This window comes from Zootoca vivipara, chromosome 12, assembly GCF_963506605.1.
Source record: "Zootoca vivipara chromosome 12, rZooViv1.1, whole genome shotgun sequence".
NCBI lineage: Eukaryota > Metazoa > Chordata > Lepidosauria > Squamata > Lacertidae > Zootoca > Zootoca vivipara.
In genome coordinates, this window is record NC_083287.1 from 35,520,977 (window position 1) to 35,539,527 (window position 18,551).

Here is an 18,551-nt window from a genome sequence, read left to right on the forward strand (position 1 = left end):
GAATCCTGACTGGAAGGGATCCAAATGGTCCGCTTCTTCCAGGCGTGCCTGGAGTTGTTCCGCAACCACTCGCTCAATCACCTTGCCCAAGAATGGAAGATTTGAGACTGGGCGATAGTTGGCCATATTGGCCGGATCTAAAGATGGTTTTTTAAGAAGCGGTTTAATAACCGCCTCTTTCAGCGGGTCTGGGAAGGCTCCCTCATGGAGAGAAGCATTTACCAACCCGCGAAGCCCATCGCCCAGCCCTTCCTGGCTAGCTTTTATAAGCCAGGATGGGCAAGGATCAAGGAGACAGGTGGTTGGTTTCATTCGTCTAAGCAGCCTGTCCACATCCTCGGAGGTAACAGATTGAAATTGATCCCACAAAACTTGACTAGACAGGACTCTAGCACTCCCCCGCCCCGGCCCTGCTCCCACGGTGGAGTCTACCTCTTCCCGAATCTGAGCGACTTTATCTGCAAAAAACTTTGCAGGAGATCATGTGGCCCGTACTGGGCCCGGATGGAGCAGGTGGTTCCGCTAAATTGCGAACCACCTGGAAGAGTCTCCTGCTGCTGTTTTCTGCAGATGCGATGGAGACGGTGAAGAAGGTCCTCTTCGCCGTCGCCATTGCCACTTGGTAGGCTCGAAGTTGAGCTCTAGCCCGTGTCCGGTCTGATTCAAAATGAGTTTTCCGCCACCGGCGCTCTAGCCGTCTCAACGACTGTTTCATTGCCCTCAGCGCCGGGGAAAACCACGGGGCTGTCCGGGCTCCATGCAATCTGAGAGGGCGCTTCGGAGCCAGACAGTCAATAGCGCTGGTTAACTCCGCATTCCAGCGGGCCACCAGGGAATCAGCTGAAAGGCCATCGACATGGGATAAAACATCCCCTACCACTCTTTGGAAGCCAATTGGATCCATTAAGTAGCGGGGGCGGACCATCCGAATCGGTCCCACCTCCCTGCAGAGGGAAAGGGTTGCGGAGAAGTCCAGTTGCACCAGAAAGTGATCTGACCATGGCACTTCTTTTGTTTCGCTTTTACTTAATGTCAGATCACCAACATCCATAGAGGTAAACACCAAGTCCAAGGCATGTCCGCGGCTATGAGTTGGGCCAGACTTATTCAGGGACAGCCCCATGGTGGCCATGCTTTCCACGAAGTCCCGAGCAGCTCCTTGTAAGGTCGTGTCGGCATGGATGTTAAAATCCCCTAAGACAACCAAGCTAGGTGTCTCCAGGAGCACATCCAACACGACCTGAAGCAGCTCGGGCAGGGAATCCTTGGTGCAGCGGGGAGGTCGGTACACCAAAAGGAATCCTGTACTGCCTCTATTGCCCAACTTCCAGAACATGCACTCAGAGAACTGGGTCTTCCCAATAGGACGCCTGGTGCAAACTAATGACTTCCTAAAAATCACTACAACCCCCCCTCCCCGCCCAGATGGCCTGGGTTGCTGTGCATAAGAGAAACCTGGTGGGCAAGCAGCGCCAAGAACGGGCCCATCGGCTTCCTCCAACCAGGTCTCTGTCACACATGCCAGGTCAAATCCTCCATCCACAATCAGGTCGTGAATGGCGGTGGTCTTATTCATCATCGACCTGGCATTGCACAGCAGCACCTTCAGGTCATGTGGGTATCCCTTGCTGATTCCAATATCCGTCCGGTCAGGACCAGACCTGGAGGCAGGGATAGTCCTCAGACAACGACTAAGTCTGCCTCCTCGGTAATGACATGGTCTGGTCTTAGCGTAACTCCTCCTCCTACCCGTGACCACTGAGATCGGTTGTTCCAGTGCACACACCCCTGTGGAATCTGCCCCAGCCATTTTGCTTGCTGGGACCCCCTCCTGGGCAGCCCTGACCCCTCCCCTTAAAAACAAAATAAAACCTCTGTAAGAAAGAGTGAAGAGGGAAGAGAGTGAGCTAGCAGACTCTCTCTCACTGAAAGATGTGCAGCCTCTCAGTCCCAAGGCTAGGAGATTAGATAAGCTGGCTGCGCAAAAGGCTCAATGGTTGAGAGGTCAGGTGGCTAGGAGATGAGAGGACGGGAGTGACTAGAGGGAAGTGGGAGGAACCTTAATTGGGAACACCTGCACTCTGAGAATGGTCGCTTGTTCTTTTGCTGCATTCATTAAACATTTCTGTTAATGGTAAGAGACTGTTTTCTCTTTGTACTGCTTATCTACGGCCAAGGGGGGAGGAAGCCAAGCCCTGAAGCCTGACACTGAATAGCACCCACAGTCACAGGGCCAAGTTGGCACTCCTGGCACTCACTCTGACCCCATATTGGAGGAGCTGCAGCAGCAGGGATGCCTCTTGTACATGGGATAATTGGGGCCACAATGAACTCTCTAATTGAGGCATCACTCATCATTTTGGGTGGCTCCTTCTTCTTGAGTAGAAGAATTCTGAGTTGTTCACTACTATTTTGTTTGGAGGGTTGCTGTCTTTCTGATAGTGTTCCTTTAGGGTTGCCATATGTCTGGAATTTCCTGGGCGTACACGGAATACTGCAGTTGGCAGCAGCATCCAGGCGGAAAATCAGGGAAATATCCATGGAAATATGGACGAATGGTAGCCCATGTCGGTAGTGCTGTTTTTGCTTATTTTCCATAAAAATAGTTTAAAAATGGCTTTTTTGAGATTTTGCGAAGAAGAAGAAGAAGAAGAAGAAGAAGAAGAAGAAGAAGAAGAAGAAGAAGAAGAAGAAGAAGAAGAAGAAGAAGAAGAAGAAGAAGAAGAGGTTTTAAGTCCGGATTTTCACTGTTCGAAATATGGCAACCCTATGTCTTTAGTAGTGACGTGGCAGGCAGCATCAACAGCTCAGCTTTCTGCATGGGTCTATATGGATGTTCTGCTGGGGAAAGTATTTGATGCTCTCTCTGTGCATCTTACACATTTATATTCTCTCTCTCCCCCCCCCCCCAGTAGAGCAAGATGATGTTCCAGCATCACCGCATGGCAGACTGATGGTGGTGGTTCTCCCGACTCTCTTCATTGCTATTGCTGTGGGTGTTGCAGTGTATATTTTCTACAAAAGAATACACAGACAGCCACGAACTGTAGCGGCCGTTGAGACCCTTTTGCACCAGGACAGCACAATAATTTCTCAGAATCAGTACTCAGAATTTATTGCGGAGAAGCAAGAGGGGGATTAACACATTCAGGCTCAAATGCTATGCACATTTACATAGGTGTAAGTGCCACTGAACTTAATAGGACTTACTTCTGAATGGGCAGGTTTAGGATTGCACCAATGATTCATTTATTTCCAAGAAGAAACCATTGTTGGGAATTGTCCCAATATGCAGGTGCACTTTCTACAAACGGAGTCAGGATGTAGAACGCTCTGAATGTGTAATGTTTATTCAATAAAATATATATTCTATGCAGAGTATTTTCTACTGAAAGATTTTTTTTTTCAAGCTAAGGATCATGTTGTTGGTATCCTTCACTTTTGCCACAAAACAATGAAGCATTCACACACAAAGCCCTTTAAGAAAGCAAAGAACCCACTCGTCAGGTAGGGGAGAAAAAGGCAAGGAGTGCAAACCTACTTCCCTCCTCCTCCTCTCTTCTTCTGAAGAGCCAGTTGCAGGTCCAGGCGTCGTGCTCCCCAATCGCCAACTCAGATAAATAAGAGACCTATAAGACTGGTTTGGATGAAAACAGGCCACAACTTTATTGAGTACAGATGAAAGAGGTTTGGCTTGGGCATGGGGCAATCGAAATCCTTCTGGCCTGGCTGCCGGAAGTGACACGTAGGTCAATACAGGCGGGGGTTCCTAAGACTTACATCAAATTGGGTGACCCCCGCAAGGACCGCTATTTGGGGGAAGTGCCTTCAGCCCTGGCCCTCCCTGGGCTCATGGACATGAGCACTCCGCCTAGATCCCTTTAACAGACTCTCCCAGCTTTTGGGAGGGGCAGGCAGAGACTACAACCTTCCCTCCACCCAAGACTACAGATTTTCCCAATGTCCAAGCCCAGTTGTGACGGTTGCTATGAGGTAGGCAAAACCATCGGGTCAGAGCCACTTTGCCCAGTGGACAAATTCCTACCTGGCCAAGGGGCGGACCCAATGGAATCCTTCCTGCTCTGTTGGCTCCGTCCTCTGGCACAGCCCAGGTCCCAGTCTCCCCATTCGCCAAAACAGGATGGAGGCTAGGATCCAGCTCCTGATAGGAAGGGCACTGAAGACCCCTGTGGAGCCTCTGCCGTCCTGCAATGCTGCTGCACCAAAAGGGGTGAGCAGCCTTGTCAAGATTCACAAAGGACTCCATGTGTGCAGTCCAGGTGCTGATTCAGAAAGAGCAACTGCATGCAAAACAATTCCTTGTATATGCAGTTTGTCTCCATCTGGATTGTGCTTCGGCCGTTTTACTTGTTTGGATGCCTTTCTGATTAGGGCTCAAAAATCTTTGAGAAGAGCAGTAACTTAGGGCATCCATTGCTATAAGCTACTTTATGACCCTCAGCTAGTACCACAGCTGCAACTGTTCCTGGGCTGGGATAACTTTGCCTTACTAGTCCATACCCTCCAACATTTCTCCAATGAAAATCCATTCCATAATGATAAATTTACTAATTTATACCCCACACATCTTACATGGTTGCCCCAGCTACTGTGGGCAGCCTCCAACATTTATAACAACACAAGAATAACCGCTCCCCACATCAAATGCAGGGCAACTTTTGCATGGTCGCACGCAGACCCCTGGATCTTCAAGATTTTCAAGTGATCTTCAAGATTTTATTCCTGCAGTGAACTCTTTGTGGGTCTTTTCTTATTTTTTGCCTGGAAACTACAAACATCTACAAAGTTAATGAGTACATAACTACCAGTACTAATCATGTGAAGCAGCAATATGCACAACAATTTTACAGAACTGTCCTGCATCTCATTTTCCCCAGAGAGCCACATTTCTCCATGGTTTGGAGCTGCATACAAAGATTTATTTCTTTTTCTCAATAAATTCTTCTGAATTATCTGGTAATGGGCTAACCAGGCACCAACTCAGCAATTTGAATGGGAAAAAAAATCACTTGACCACGTTTTTCACAATATTCAGGAAACCTCATAACATCACAGATGAGTTTCACTTCTCAATTCTTTTGAACTCATTATACTTTGCAGTTGATCAACATTTTCCAGATGTGATTGAGGAAGGAATTAGGCATTGCTTACCAAACAGAACAGCAGCCTCAGTCTCATTTGAACATGCTGTTCTTTATTTGTTTCCTGGTGTTATTTCCTGCTCTAGAAATGCACATTGGTTGTTGCTGGCGAGGACAAGAAAAACAACAACCACTGCTTCATGATGACAAGAGAACACAAAGTGTGCTGAATCAGGTGCTACAGAGGGTGCTATTGATGGAGGAGAAGGTTGTCCATGGCTTCTAATCATGGTGTTGATATTACCTGCAGTGTAGTATCAGAAAGGGTATGTGTCCGATTAAGAGCTGCCGAGGACCATTGCACTCGCATCCTCCTTGTGGGCTTCTCACAAGATCTAGTTGGCCACTATACAAGTAGGACTAAATACTGTAGGCCTTTGGGCTAACCAAGCAGGGCTCTTTTTATAGGAAGGGGAATTTGATATACAGTTGTTTACCACCCTCCAATGTCAGTATTTCCTGTAATGTGAAGCATACATTGGGATCAGAGCCAGCTCTACGATTAAACTAAGGTGGCAGTTGTTTGGGGGCAGTGGCATCAACCTTCTGCCCCTTCATGCTAAGCCCCATGACCATTGTCCCTTATTGGAAGATAGAGATGTGTATGGTACATGGCCTGTCCTGGCCTCACTAAACTAGCCTGCTGTGTCAGGCACAGTGCAAGCTGCTGTTCCATTGCCAGTGTTGAAGCAAGATTCGACTGCCATTCCAGTTGGTCTCTGTTACAGTGTGGTACCTTGGGTTAATTCATTCCAGAGGTCCGTTCTTAACCGGAAACGGTTCTTAACCTGAGGCGCGCTTTCGCTAATGAGGCCTCCCGCTGCCGCTGCACCACTGGCATGCGATTTCCGTTCTTATCCTGGGGCAAAGTTCTTAACCTGGACCAACCACTGCCTGGTTAGCGGAATTTGTAACCCGAAGCGTCTGTAACCCAAGGTACTACTGTACAGAAAGGCAGTGGGTCAAGAGCTTGGTAGTTTTAGACACTGAACTTAATGGTTTTCCAGGCTCCTCCATTCAGATAGCTATTCAGATTACTTCCATTGTGAAGCACAGAATAAACCTTTCTCTCACCATTCCATTCTTTACAGTTGCTTCTACATTCCTGACATCTTATAGCAAAACAACAACAACAACAACAACAACAACAACAACAACAACAACAACAACAACAACAACAACAAAGCGTTCTGTAAACCCTGGTGTGTGTGGCGGAAATAATATGGTGAGAATGTGCAGTTTAGCCTTTTAAACTCACTTAAATCATAACAATATCATGAGTTTCAACGGGGTCTCACATACATTGTCTCTCTCACACACTGTGCCAACAGATTCTCACTCTGTGGCTTTTGAACAACTTAACAACAAGCATTCACAGCAAGAACCATCCAATCCTTGTCCATAGCAATAGAGCAAAAAACAAACAAACACTAAAGACAAAAGAGGGTGGTGTTTCTCTCCTCTTCCCAGTCATGAGGAAACGTCTGGGCCTCGAAGGGCTGATGTTGGCTACAGTATATTCTTATGATGGAAGTCCATGACAAGAGACATTGTTCCTAGCCACCACTGCAACTTGCTTGGCTTACATCTGACAACCAAGACTATAGGGATGGGGAGCCTCAGGCCTAGGGACTGTGGCCCTCCAGAACCGCTAAGTGACCCTTGGATCTTTCCCCCAGCCACTGGCCCTGTTTTGTATCCCCTTCACCTTGAGTATTTTGCCTGTCTAGAATGTGTCATTGAAGTATGTGGTCCTTTGAAAGTCTCCTAGAACAGAATAAGCCTCTCAGTCTGAAAAATGTTCCCCACTCCTGCTATGGATCAAGACTAGATTGCTTCTCTGTCAGGCTTCGGGGAATCAGATCCCTCCCCCGGTGGCAGTAATTAAGCAGATCAAACGAAAGGAGCGTTCTTACCAGATAAGTTCTTTAATAATCAGAGTGAGAGACAAAGGAAGGCATAGCATGCTAAAAAAATGTGTTGCTTCCAGTAAAGGTTTTCCCTCTGTCCCCATTAATCTACGGCACTCCTATGTCGGGTAATCTGAACTTGTTGCCATTGCGCTTTCTGTTCTATCACTCTCAGAGCCCGTCTAGTCTTAGGCGAAGGGGGGGGGGTCAGGAATGCTTTCCAAGGAGACTGAATCTGCCAGCTGTCTCTCTCCTGGTGTTTCCTCTTCTAGCTGCTCCTCACCCAGTATTTCCCAGTTTTTCCACTCTGGACTATTCCCTTCTGCAAACCACAGTTCTAAATCAATACTGTCCTCCTGCCCTTGGGAAGGTTCAGAAAAGTGGGGGGCTCCCACCATTCCTCCTCAGTCCACTCCCTGACATTCTCCTTCCACAGTGTTTCCTCTACAGGAGGAAGTAAGCACTGGAACAATATAATTATTTAATATGAACCATTAACAGTGTTTTTATCTAAACTGCAAATACAAGGATTTTCCATATATAAGCCAATTTACATCACTGACACAAAATTGAAAGGAATCCAGTAAACACACGAACATTGTCTACAATCGCTGCAAGGTCTTCACTGTAGCCACACAGTTACTCCCTCTTAATCAAGGATCCAACTCATCTAGGAGCTCAGAGAGCACTTAGAATACTCCAGTGGAATTTCCCCATGTTAAACCTTTTCAGCAATACACACAGGCATTCTCCATTACAGTGTCAATTAAACAATTATACTTAACATAGTATTCAGAACATTATTGCCCCCAACTGTGGGAGGCAGAGCATAGTCATTTTGGCTAGTGCCTCTGGTTCTTTTCATCTTCATTTCCTGAGGCCAGAACCAGACCTCCAGCTATCGGCTCTCTCAGAGCTTGGCCATGGCTTAAAAGCAGCATAGTTATCAATGAGGATCTCATATGTACAGCCTTCCTTAGCACTATGTTCCTTGGTTTGTTAGCTTGTGAGTTGTACCAGCCTAAGTGATGGGACTCTAAATAACTCATGGGTTTTCTGCAGAAATAGGTCTTTTCCATGGAAGCTGGTTAGCAAAATTGTGTGTGTGTGTGTGTGTGTGTGTGTAAGAGAGAGGGAGGGGGAGAAGAGAAAGCATTGCAATCCATACATCAAACACAGATATGAAAATGGAAAAAAAATTAATAAAGTGAGTGTTGCATTTTAAACATTTTAAAGTTAGCACTGTCATGAGTTGTGATTACAAGAATAAAATGAGGATTGCTTCTGCAGTACTTATCAGTGATAATCTCCTCTCTACTTCCTTCCTTAGCACTGTGTACTGTTACCTTGGTTTTTAAGCTTGTGATTTGTACGAGCCTAAGTGATGAGAAATGAATCTAAATATCCCAGAGATGATCTGCAAATTCCATGGAAGCTGATGGGTTAGCAAAAGTCTGTGAGTATGTGTGTGTGTGTCAGCACACACACATTGCAATCCGTTTGTACCACAATGAATTTCATGTCAAACACAGAAGTGAAAATTTCATTCTGCCTGACTCATATATGAAGTTCTTGAAAAGCAGCAAACTCTGATTTGTCTTATTTCCTTGGGAGCGGTGTGATAGGTTTGGTTGTGGCCAATGTCTTCCTTTTTGCTCCTAAATCTCTTGCTCCTCATCCAGCCGGCTTTTCAGGTATCAGGTAAGCTCTTCTTCACTTCCATCACCATTGTTACCTTAGCAATAGGTGGCGCTGCATCTTCTCCCATAATTTTATCTGGTGAAATTTCAATCATCTTCTGAAAGTTAATGTTGTACAGCTAGGAAGTTAAATCCATGAAATGTTAGATTCAAGGTTAATTGGTTTAACATTTGTATTGTTTATAACCATAAAAAAGGTGTGGAAGTCATTACAATAAGTTAATGGCTAACATAGTTTTGAATACAATTTATTGTGTTCTATTGTTGAAATAAAGAATTTACTACTACCTGTATAGAAGTTAGTCTTGCCCTGTTACTTTGTTACTTATTTTTGCATGATACAGAAATAAATTGTTATATATATATGGGGACCCAGGTGGCGCTGTGGTTAAACCACTGAGCCTAGGGCTTGCTGATCAGAAGGTTGGTGGTTCGTATCCCTGTCACGGGGTGAGCTCCCGTTGCTCGGTCCCTGCTCCTGCCAACCTAGCAGTTGGAAAGCACGTCAAAATGCAAGTAGATAAATAGGAACCGCTATATAGCGGGAAGGTAAACGGTGTTTCCATGTGCTGCTCTGGTTTGCCAGAAGTGGCTTTGTCATGCTGGCCACATGACCTGGAAGCTGTACGCCGGCTCCCTTGGCCAATAATGCGAGATGAGTGCGCAACCCCAGAGTCGGTCACGACTGGACCTAATGGTCAGGGGTCCCTTTACATATATATATATATGTTGTTGTTGTTTAGTCGTTTAGTCGTGTCCGACTCTTCGTGACCCCATGGACCATAGCACGCCAGGCACTCCTGTCTTCCACTGCCTCCCGTAGTTTGGTCAAACTCATGTTCGTAGCTTCGAGAACACTGTCCAACCATCTTGTCCTCTGTCGTCCCCTTCTCCTAGTGCCCTCAATCTTTCCCAACATCAGGGACTTTTCCAAGGATTCTTCTCTTCTCATGAGGTGGCCAAAGTATTGGAGCCTCAGCTTCACGATCTGTCCTTCCAGGGAGCACTCAGGGCTGATTTCCTTAAGAATGGATAGGTTTGATCTTCTAGCAGTCCATGGGACTCTCAAGAGTCTCCTCCAGCACCATAATTCAAAAGCATCAATTCTTCGGCGATCAGCCTTCTTTATGGTCCAGCTCTCACTTCCATACATCACTACTGGGAAAACCATAGCTTTAACTATACGGACCTTTGTCGGCAAGGTGATGTCTCTGCTTTTTAAGATGCTGTCTAGGTTTGTCATTGCTTTTCTCCCAAGAAGCAGGCGTCTTTTAATTTCGTGACTGCTGTCACCATCTGCAGTGATCAAGGAGCCCAAGAAAGTAAAATCTCTCACTGCCTCCATTTCTTCCCCTTCTATTTGCCAGGAGGTGATGGGACCAGTGGCCATGATCTTGGTTTTTTTGATGTTGAGCTTCAGACCATATTTTGCGCTCTCCTCTTTCACCCTCATTAAAAGGTTCTTTAATTCCTCCTCACTTTCTGCCATCAAGGTTGTGTCATCTGCATATCTGAGGTTGTTGATATTTCTTCCGGCAATCTTAATTCCTGCTTGGGATTCATCTAGTCCAGCCTTTCGCATGATGAATTCTGCATATAAGTTAAATAAGCAGGGAGACAATATACAACCTTGTCGTACTCCTTTCCCAATTTTATATATATATATAATCTAACAATATTACACAAGAAATATAGCCAACATCTGACATCATAAAGAAGCATCTGGTTTATATATCAACGGTATCCTTTGCACTGACACAAAGCTATTTGATCTAGTGGAACCTTCCATCAATGAAATAGGGAAAGCGGCAACATTTGCCATTTCTCACTTCTCTTGCATCTGCCTCCCACCCCCATGTACCAAAGATCCCCCAAGAGTGTTGGTGTCCTCCCCATTCTGCTAATAGAGGGCTCCGCTGGATCAATGAGTGAAGGACAACATTGGCTGCAGCCCTTTGGAGCCCATTTCTCATGAAGGGAAATAACCATATTGTTAGCTATACTTCAGTAGAAGAATCATTTATTGAAGTGGCTGGAGTTTTTCAAACATGTAGATGACGGCCTATTAACCTATGTAGTTTTATTTTCTAGATATATTAGATAACCAATTGCTCAGTCATACTCCTAACTGTTGATACCAGTTTCAATGAATCAAGGATTTGTCATGTTTTATGTTTTTGTATTATATTGCTTTTAGGGTTATTGCAGTTACTATCTGTAATTTATCTCTAGATTAGTTTCTAGCGAAAAGGTGGTACAGAAATTCTTTTAATTAACTAAAGTAATAATATATCAGTTGTTGACCATATGTTTTCTTTTATTAAAAGCAGATGACCCAAAACATTTGTCACAACCCAAATACTCCACCAAAGCTGCTTTAAGCCTGTGGGTAAATGAAAATATATGGCACAATACAAGGGTCATAGGTTTTTCCCTGCACAGTTAAATTGTTGGGGTTGGGGATGGAATTCGCATCAGAGAGGGAAAGGATCTTTCTTCTCTATCTGCACACCAGGTTGGCCCCAGCATCGTGGCTTTACCAACATAGAAAGATGTTAGGGGAACCAATTTCAGATCTCACACATCATGCCTACTTTGTCCCTCAAATGTATTAAAGAAATATAACATGAAAGTATTTCTGTTGGCATGGATGAGGGTTTTTAGAAGTTTTATTTATAAAGATTTTTAAAAAAACACAAAAACAAACCTCAACATGAAAATGAAATGTTGCTCAACAGATACCATCAACAATAGCATAGTATTTATAATGAAATAAACTGCAAACTATATCTGCCACAAAGAATCAAAATTAGTGTCATATAAATGCAGTAGGTTATTGAGCACTGAATAAGAAGGCACTGTACTGGATAATGAAAGTGGAACGGAATCCGTTCTGGAAGTCCGTTTGACTTCCAAAACATTTCAGAACCAAGGCACGGCTTCCGATTGGCTGCAGGAAGCTCCTGCACTCAATCGGAAGCCGCGGAAGCAGCATCAGATGCTCGGGTTCCAAAGAACGTTCGCAAATTGGAACAATCACTTCCAGTTTTCAATCGTTTGGGAGCCAAGACATTTGACTCCCAAGGTGTTTGAAAAATAAGGTACGACTGTACTATATTAACATGAGAGGCATTTCTCCCTTTTCTCTTTCAATATTACTGCCTCTTATTCTGAATGCTGGTATTATCACCCTACCAGTGGTTGCAATATTGGAAAGTATGTGGAACTTCCTCACTAGTTTCCTATTCGTCTTCCCCTCTTGATTTTGCAGATAGTGACAGCTTTCTGATATATAATGAAAACCTCAAGCTTTGTATACAATCTCAGAAATCTGGTTCCATCGTCGTGGACAACTGTGATAAGGATAATGAGGGGCAACATTTCAAGTGGGTTTCCGACGACCAGATTTTGAACATGGCAGTGAAGTTATGCCTGGCAGTGCCTTCCAAGTCAAACCTGGCTGCACTCACCCTCTCCCCCTGTAATGAAACGACCGAACTTCAGAAATGGGAATGCAGAAATGAGAGCCTCCTTGCACTTGAACAGGGGGATTTGTTTTTAAATCCTGAAGGTGGCCTCAAGAGCCATGCTATGCTGTCTAAAGAAGTCACCAGCAAGAGTACCTGGAAGATCTATGAAACAAAAGACAGTCTGTGCTCTAAGGCCTATGAAGGTAAAAGAGAATCTGCCCTCTTTCTCTAGATCAGGCATCCCCAAACTGCAGCCCTCCAGATGTTTTGGCCTGCAACTCCCATGATCCCTAGCTAACAGGACCAGTGGTTGGGGAAGATGGGAATTGTAGTCCAAAACATCTGGAGGGCCAAAGTTTGGGGATGTCTGCTCTAGATGATCAGATGGTCAAGGGTGACATAGACATGGTGCTAACCACATAACTTCAAAATATCCATAGAAAACCCAACTTGTAGCAGTCATCAGGAGTCCAGTTTTCAACAGAACTACAGCAAAGGGAGAGTGGCTGTGTAGCCCAGTCTGTTTCTGCCATGGTTATGACCAGTCTGTCTCTCAGCCCAGCCTCTTTATCTCTCTCACCATCTCTCTCTGTATCTCTCTAACACCCACCCACACACCCACATATTAGCATCTTACCCTTTCCTTTAACAAAGTAGTGATAATGTGTGTCCAACCAAATTTAAGTACTAAGAAAACTTTCATGTCATATTAGCACTGGATGACTTTTTTTTTTTTTGCTCTGGGAGAGCCCAACACTTGAAAGACAAAATGCTGCTACCAGGACTGCGGTCTCAGGGCTGTCGACGTGGGGGTTCAAGGGTAGCAATGGTGTGCGTTTGAAATTCTATTCAGTTTGCATTTACAGCTGAATTCGCCACATTTGCACTTTTGAAAAACAATACGAAAACTGAAACACAGCTACCCTCCAAAATCCACAGTTATCTAAATTTTTGCGATATTGTTCTCCAATGAACATTCACGAAAAGGCATATAATAGGGAAGTGTGCATTAAAAAGAATATATTTGTGAAAATAGCATACAAAATGCATTATGTAAGGGAAATTGCTAAAATATGTGCATTAGTCAAAACTGCATATTAAAAATGGGTACATTAGGAGAAATTCATACTAAAATCATGGAGAAATTTTATGAGGATTATTATTTTTAAAATCAAAAATTCCTGCAGAAAGGTGAACTAAAATTAAGATTAGAAAAATGAGAAACTGAGAAAACCAGAACTGACAGATTCTTCCATGCCTAGCTAAGGAACAGAAGTTAAAAGATCAAGGGATAGTATCAGGAGGGTCAGGCTGGAATCTGCTGGGCAGAATCCGCTAATAAAGGGACAGCAAACATGCCCTGGAGGTCAGTGTCCAGATAGTAAATGATGCAACCCAATGATAAATGGGCTGGGCTGTAGATGTGTTCTGTATTTATTCCCCCTGCTATCAAGCAATGCATCTATATGTGATATAAAACCATTAGTCCAGACTCCAGCTATGTCAGAAATACAGGGCAAGATCTATAGTACTCTAGCAGCTGAGATCAGCTGCAGATTAAACATTAAGGCTGCGCACAAACCTTGCATTTAAAGCATCCCCCAAGGAATCTTGGGGAATGCAGTTTGTTATGGGTGCTGGGTATTGCTGCTCTGTGGAGCATGGCAACATACCTGCCAAGTCTCCCGCTGAAAAATGCGGGATCAGCAGCGGCGCGGCACCGGAAGTTGTGTAGAAGCAGTTGCGTAGATGCAGCCACCACCAAGATGGCCGCCGGGCATGCGTAGAAGCAACTTCCTGTGCTGCTCTGCCCTATTTCTGGTGCCCACACATGGTCAGAGCAGCACCCAAAATTGAGGCTCTGTGGCAGGTAGGAAATCCGGGGGATTTCTGGGATTTTTCTCCATTCGGGAGAACAGCATAAAACGGATTAAAATCCAGCGGTTTCCCGCGAAAAACGGGATACTTGGCAGCTAAGCATGGCAAAACTATGTGTTATGTACTAAGCTTGGCTCCTAGAACAATAGGCAAGTAGGATCCTAGAATGCAACAATTGATTGGCTGGCAGGAGAAGACCAATCCAGCTCCAGGAAGAAGTTAATCAGCCTATTAGTCTGGTAGGATTGTAGAATGCAACAACTGATTGGCCTGCAGGAAAAGACCAATCAGACTCCAGGAGGGAAGCAGAATCAGCCAATCAGACAGGACTCATTGTGTAAATAATGTATATAAAAGCCTGAGGTTTAGGGGGCAATTCATTCACTGGTTTACAAGCTGCAATAAAGAGCATGAAGTCACTACAGGACTCCGAGTATATTTCACCATGGAAAGTGATTTCAATTTTTCGTACTGGCGGTGCTGCACAGAAATATTCCCCACTCCCAAGTGCTGAATCTCTCCTTCCATGCTAGACACAGCCATCTTTTCCAATAAGAAAATGTTCAAATGATGTTTTGAAACTGTAAGAATCCCTGGAAAAAAATCATGAAAGGATAGAAATATAGCCCAACAGTATCAATTCAATTTCCTTTAGTTCCATTTGCTTTAGAAGGAAATGCTTTCACTTCCTTTGCATTGCAACAAGGGGCCAGATTTACTAAAACTGGGTGGTTGGTAGCTGTTTTATTTGGCAACTCTACCCCTGAGCAGAAATTCCATGATGGGCACCAGAGTATAAGTGTGCCTACCATACAGCCTACTTCAAAAAGTCTTAGGAAGACAGTAAGATACTTCATACCATGTCAAAACTTTGGCTCATCCACATTGTATTGTCAATGGCTCTCCAGGGTTTCATTCAGAAGTCTTTCCCAACCTTTCCCGGGGACACCAGGGACTGATGATCCACTTCAATTAAAAGGGAAGTGGCACATGTGCATTCATGCAACAGAATGAATGTTCAAAACCCAGTTGATGTCAACGGCGAAGCCTGTCCACACAGAAAGTCAACATATGCACCTGAGTATATCTGGCATTCTATATTGAGGACTTTGTCTTCATCTCTTCTGCTTACCTACTTCTGTTCTTATCTTATCTTAACAGATATTTCATCATAACATCTATTCAATTTTCTTTTAGCTCTGTATACCTTAGGAGGCAATTCTTTTGGAGCCCCCTGTATGTTTCCATTCAAGTATCGGAATGAATTGTATGCTCAGTGCATAAGAGACAATGATGAACATGGGCGACTTTGGTGTGGAACAACTGCAGATGTGGATAGAGACTCTTTAACTGGATATTGTCCAGTAAAAGGTAAACAAAAAGGGTTTGTTTGAGCCTTTGCCATTGTGTATTTGTTGCTTAGAGGAATGTTCCTCCTACAAAGAGAAAAGTGAAGTAGTCATGATTATATCTGTTGTACAGATTGTGAAACTTAAGAAGAAAATGGGGGGAATCAGAACAAAACAGAACAGTCCTGTGAATCAGAACAAACTGAATTGTCAGTAATGCCAGTGTCCCCTTACGTGATCAGGCTCACACTTCTTCTTCTTCTTTTTTAAATTTTAAAATACTTTATTTCATAATTTTTAAAAATTACATAGTAAAGGAAACACAAAAGAAACACAAAGAGAAACCGAGAAAACAAGAAAAGGGAACCAAGCAAACCATAAACGTAAAAAGACATAAGAAAATTCCTTATACCTAAATTTACATGAACCAAAACTCAAATTTAAACGTAGACCTAACCAAACATACAAAAATCATAGTAACCAAACATAATAACCAAAAATAACGTATATATATATAACGTACATACATGCATATATATACTAACTCAAAAAGCTAACTGATTCCCATATAACTCACACATCAACTATCAGACATAATATAAAAGACAGAAAAAAAACACGAAAAAGGGTACAAAGAATGCAAAATGCAAAATGCAGAATGCAAATACACATAAAAATAAAAATAAAAAATAAAAAACCAAAGTACTTCCGATTGTCTGCGTACTGATATCTTGTAATATAGTCTTTCCTTTACTTGTTATACTCCAACTTTCTCCCCCGGCCACTTCCTGGTAGATTTACCTACTTTTACCTAAAATATGTTTTCTCTTTGTACAGTTTTTAATTTAAGCATATCACCAACTCCGATTTTAAGCCCTCCTTTGTTAAATATTCCTCTAATAATTTCCATTCCCTTTGGATTTTTTGATTTGGGGTGTTTCTTATGTAGGCTGTCATCTTTGCTAAGTTCATATACTCTATTAATTTATTTTGCCAATCCCATAATGTTGGTGTCTCCTCCCCTTTCCATCTCTGTGCTATAAGAGTCCTTGCCGCTACTACCGCGTATAGTAAGATGTTCCTCCTGTCACTGGGTATACCCTCGGGTACCATGCTTAGTAAGAACAACTCTGGGGTCTTTTCAAATGTACACTTTAGCATCCTCTTTAACTTCTCTTAGATTATGTTCCAGAACCTTTGTACTTTTTTGCACTACCACCAGCAGTGCATGTACGTTCCTACTTGCTGATGGCACTTCCAGCACTTATTTGAACCTTTTTTTATATATCTTTACTATTTTTTCTGGCGTTAAGTGCCACCTATATACCATCTTCAATGTATTTTCCTTTATCACTGTGCAAGCTGTGAATCTTATACTTTCTGTCCATAATTTCTCCCACTGTGTACAATCAATAACTCTGCCAAAATCCTGTGCCCACTTTACCATAACAACTTTGACTATCTCATCTTTTAGATTCCACTCCAACAGAAATTTATATAATGCTGCCAATTGTTTCCCCCCATTTTCAATTAACATCTCTTGTAATTTTGATCTTTTTTCTTGGAAGCCAATTCCCTTATGTTTCATAAACAAGCTCTGTATTTGATTATACTGTAGCCAGCTTGCACAGTGATTCTTAACTTCCTCGTATGGTTTCAGGATATATTGGTTATCTACCACTTTTATCATGTCTTGATATGTTACCCATCTTTCTTTGTTTCTTCCCCCCCCCCCCCGGGCCGTCATCTCGAAAGGCGATGCCCACCACGGTGTCTTCGGTTCTAATAATTTCCTATACTCCAACCATACCTTAAATATTGAGAAGAGAATTCCTAAACCCTTCTAAATCTAATACTTCTCTATTCTCTAGTATAATCCATTCTTTTAGCCAGCACAGATTTGCTGCGGCATAATACAATTTTAAATCAGGTACACCCCAACCTCCTCTCTCTTTGCTATCTGTTAGAATTTTAAATTGGATTCTAGGTTTCTTTTTACCCCAAATAAATCTACTTAGATCTCTTCTCCAATTATTAAAAATCTCATTTTTCCCAATGATCGGTAACATCTGAAACAAGAATAAGATTTTTGGCAGAATCATCATTTTTATAGTTGATATTCTTCCCATTATTGATAGGTGTAAGTTATCCCATTTCTCTAAATCCCTTTTAATTTCTTTCCACAACCTTCCGTAATTATTCTCATATAGGTTTACGTTATTCTTTGTCACTATTATTCCCAAATACTTTACCTTTTTTACCACCTCCCAGCCAATGACCAATTCTAATTTCTTCACTTCATTTTCCCTCATGTTTTTAGCAATCATTTTTGTTTTCCCTTTATTAACCTTAAATCCTGCTATCTCTCCGTAATTTTTTAATTTTGATTTCAACTTTTCCACGGAATCTGCTGGGTCCTCCAGTATTATCAAGATGTCGTCCGCAAAGGCCTTAAGTTTGATTTCACTCTTCCTAGCCTTTAATCCTCTAATATTTCTATCTTCTTTAATCTCCTTTATCAGGCACTCTATTGATAAAATAAAGAGGAGGGGGGACAAAGGGCATCCCTGCCTCGTTCCTTTTTAAATCTCAAATTCTTCTGTGACTTCGCCATTTATTATTATTCTTGCTGATTGTTCCTTGTATATCGCATTTATTCCCCTTAAATAATTCCCCTCTATCCCAATCTCCTCCATTGCTTTCTTCATAAATTTCCAGATCAAATTATCAAACGCTTTCTCAGTGTCGAGGAAAACAAAAGCTACTTTTTGGCTCGGGTTCCAATCAAGAAACTCGATCACATCCAAAAGTATTCTCATGTTGTTACACATTTTTCGTTTGGGCAGAAAACCTTGCTGCTCAATGCCCAATATCCTATTCAATACTTTCTTTAATCTATCTGCCAAAATCAACGCAAAAATGTTGTAGTCCGAATTCAAGAGGGATATGGGTCTATAATTTCCAACTTCTTCCTTCTTGTTATTATCTTTTGGGATTAATACAATGAATGCTTGTTGCCAGGATTTGGGAAATGTTCCTTTTTCCAAAATTTCATTAGCGAGTTTCTGATATATCTCAATTA

At 42.9% G+C, this 18,551-nt stretch overlaps 2 protein-coding genes across 4 annotated transcripts in view; both read left to right on the forward strand.

Moving 5' to 3' along the window:
- The window catches only part of LOC118091811 (macrophage mannose receptor 1), a 52,257-nt gene extending 48,884 nt beyond the window's left edge, over positions 1-3,373 (forward strand). For 2 of the 3 annotated variants that reach the window (XM_035129237.2, XM_060280793.1), the window contains exon 30: positions 2,913-3,373. In XM_035129237.2, coding sequence (XP_034985128.2) covers positions 2,913-3,142 — 230 coding nt within the window. In that variant the 3' untranslated portion in view covers positions 3,143-3,373. The remainder of the gene's footprint in view (positions 1-2,912) is intronic. The other variant, XM_035129238.2, reaches the window with a different exon arrangement.
- Positions 3,374-8,554: 5,181 nt separating this feature from the next.
- Positions 8,555-18,551, forward strand: part of LOC118092113 (macrophage mannose receptor 1-like) — a 64,506-nt gene continuing 54,509 nt past the window's right edge. Inside the window, exons 1-3 of the mRNA XM_060281062.1 lie at positions 8,555-8,773; positions 12,044-12,445; positions 15,318-15,491. Coding sequence (XP_060137045.1) covers positions 8,713-8,773; positions 12,044-12,445; positions 15,318-15,491 — 637 coding nt within the window. The 5' untranslated portion in view covers positions 8,555-8,712. The remainder of the gene's footprint in view (positions 8,774-12,043; positions 12,446-15,317; positions 15,492-18,551) is intronic.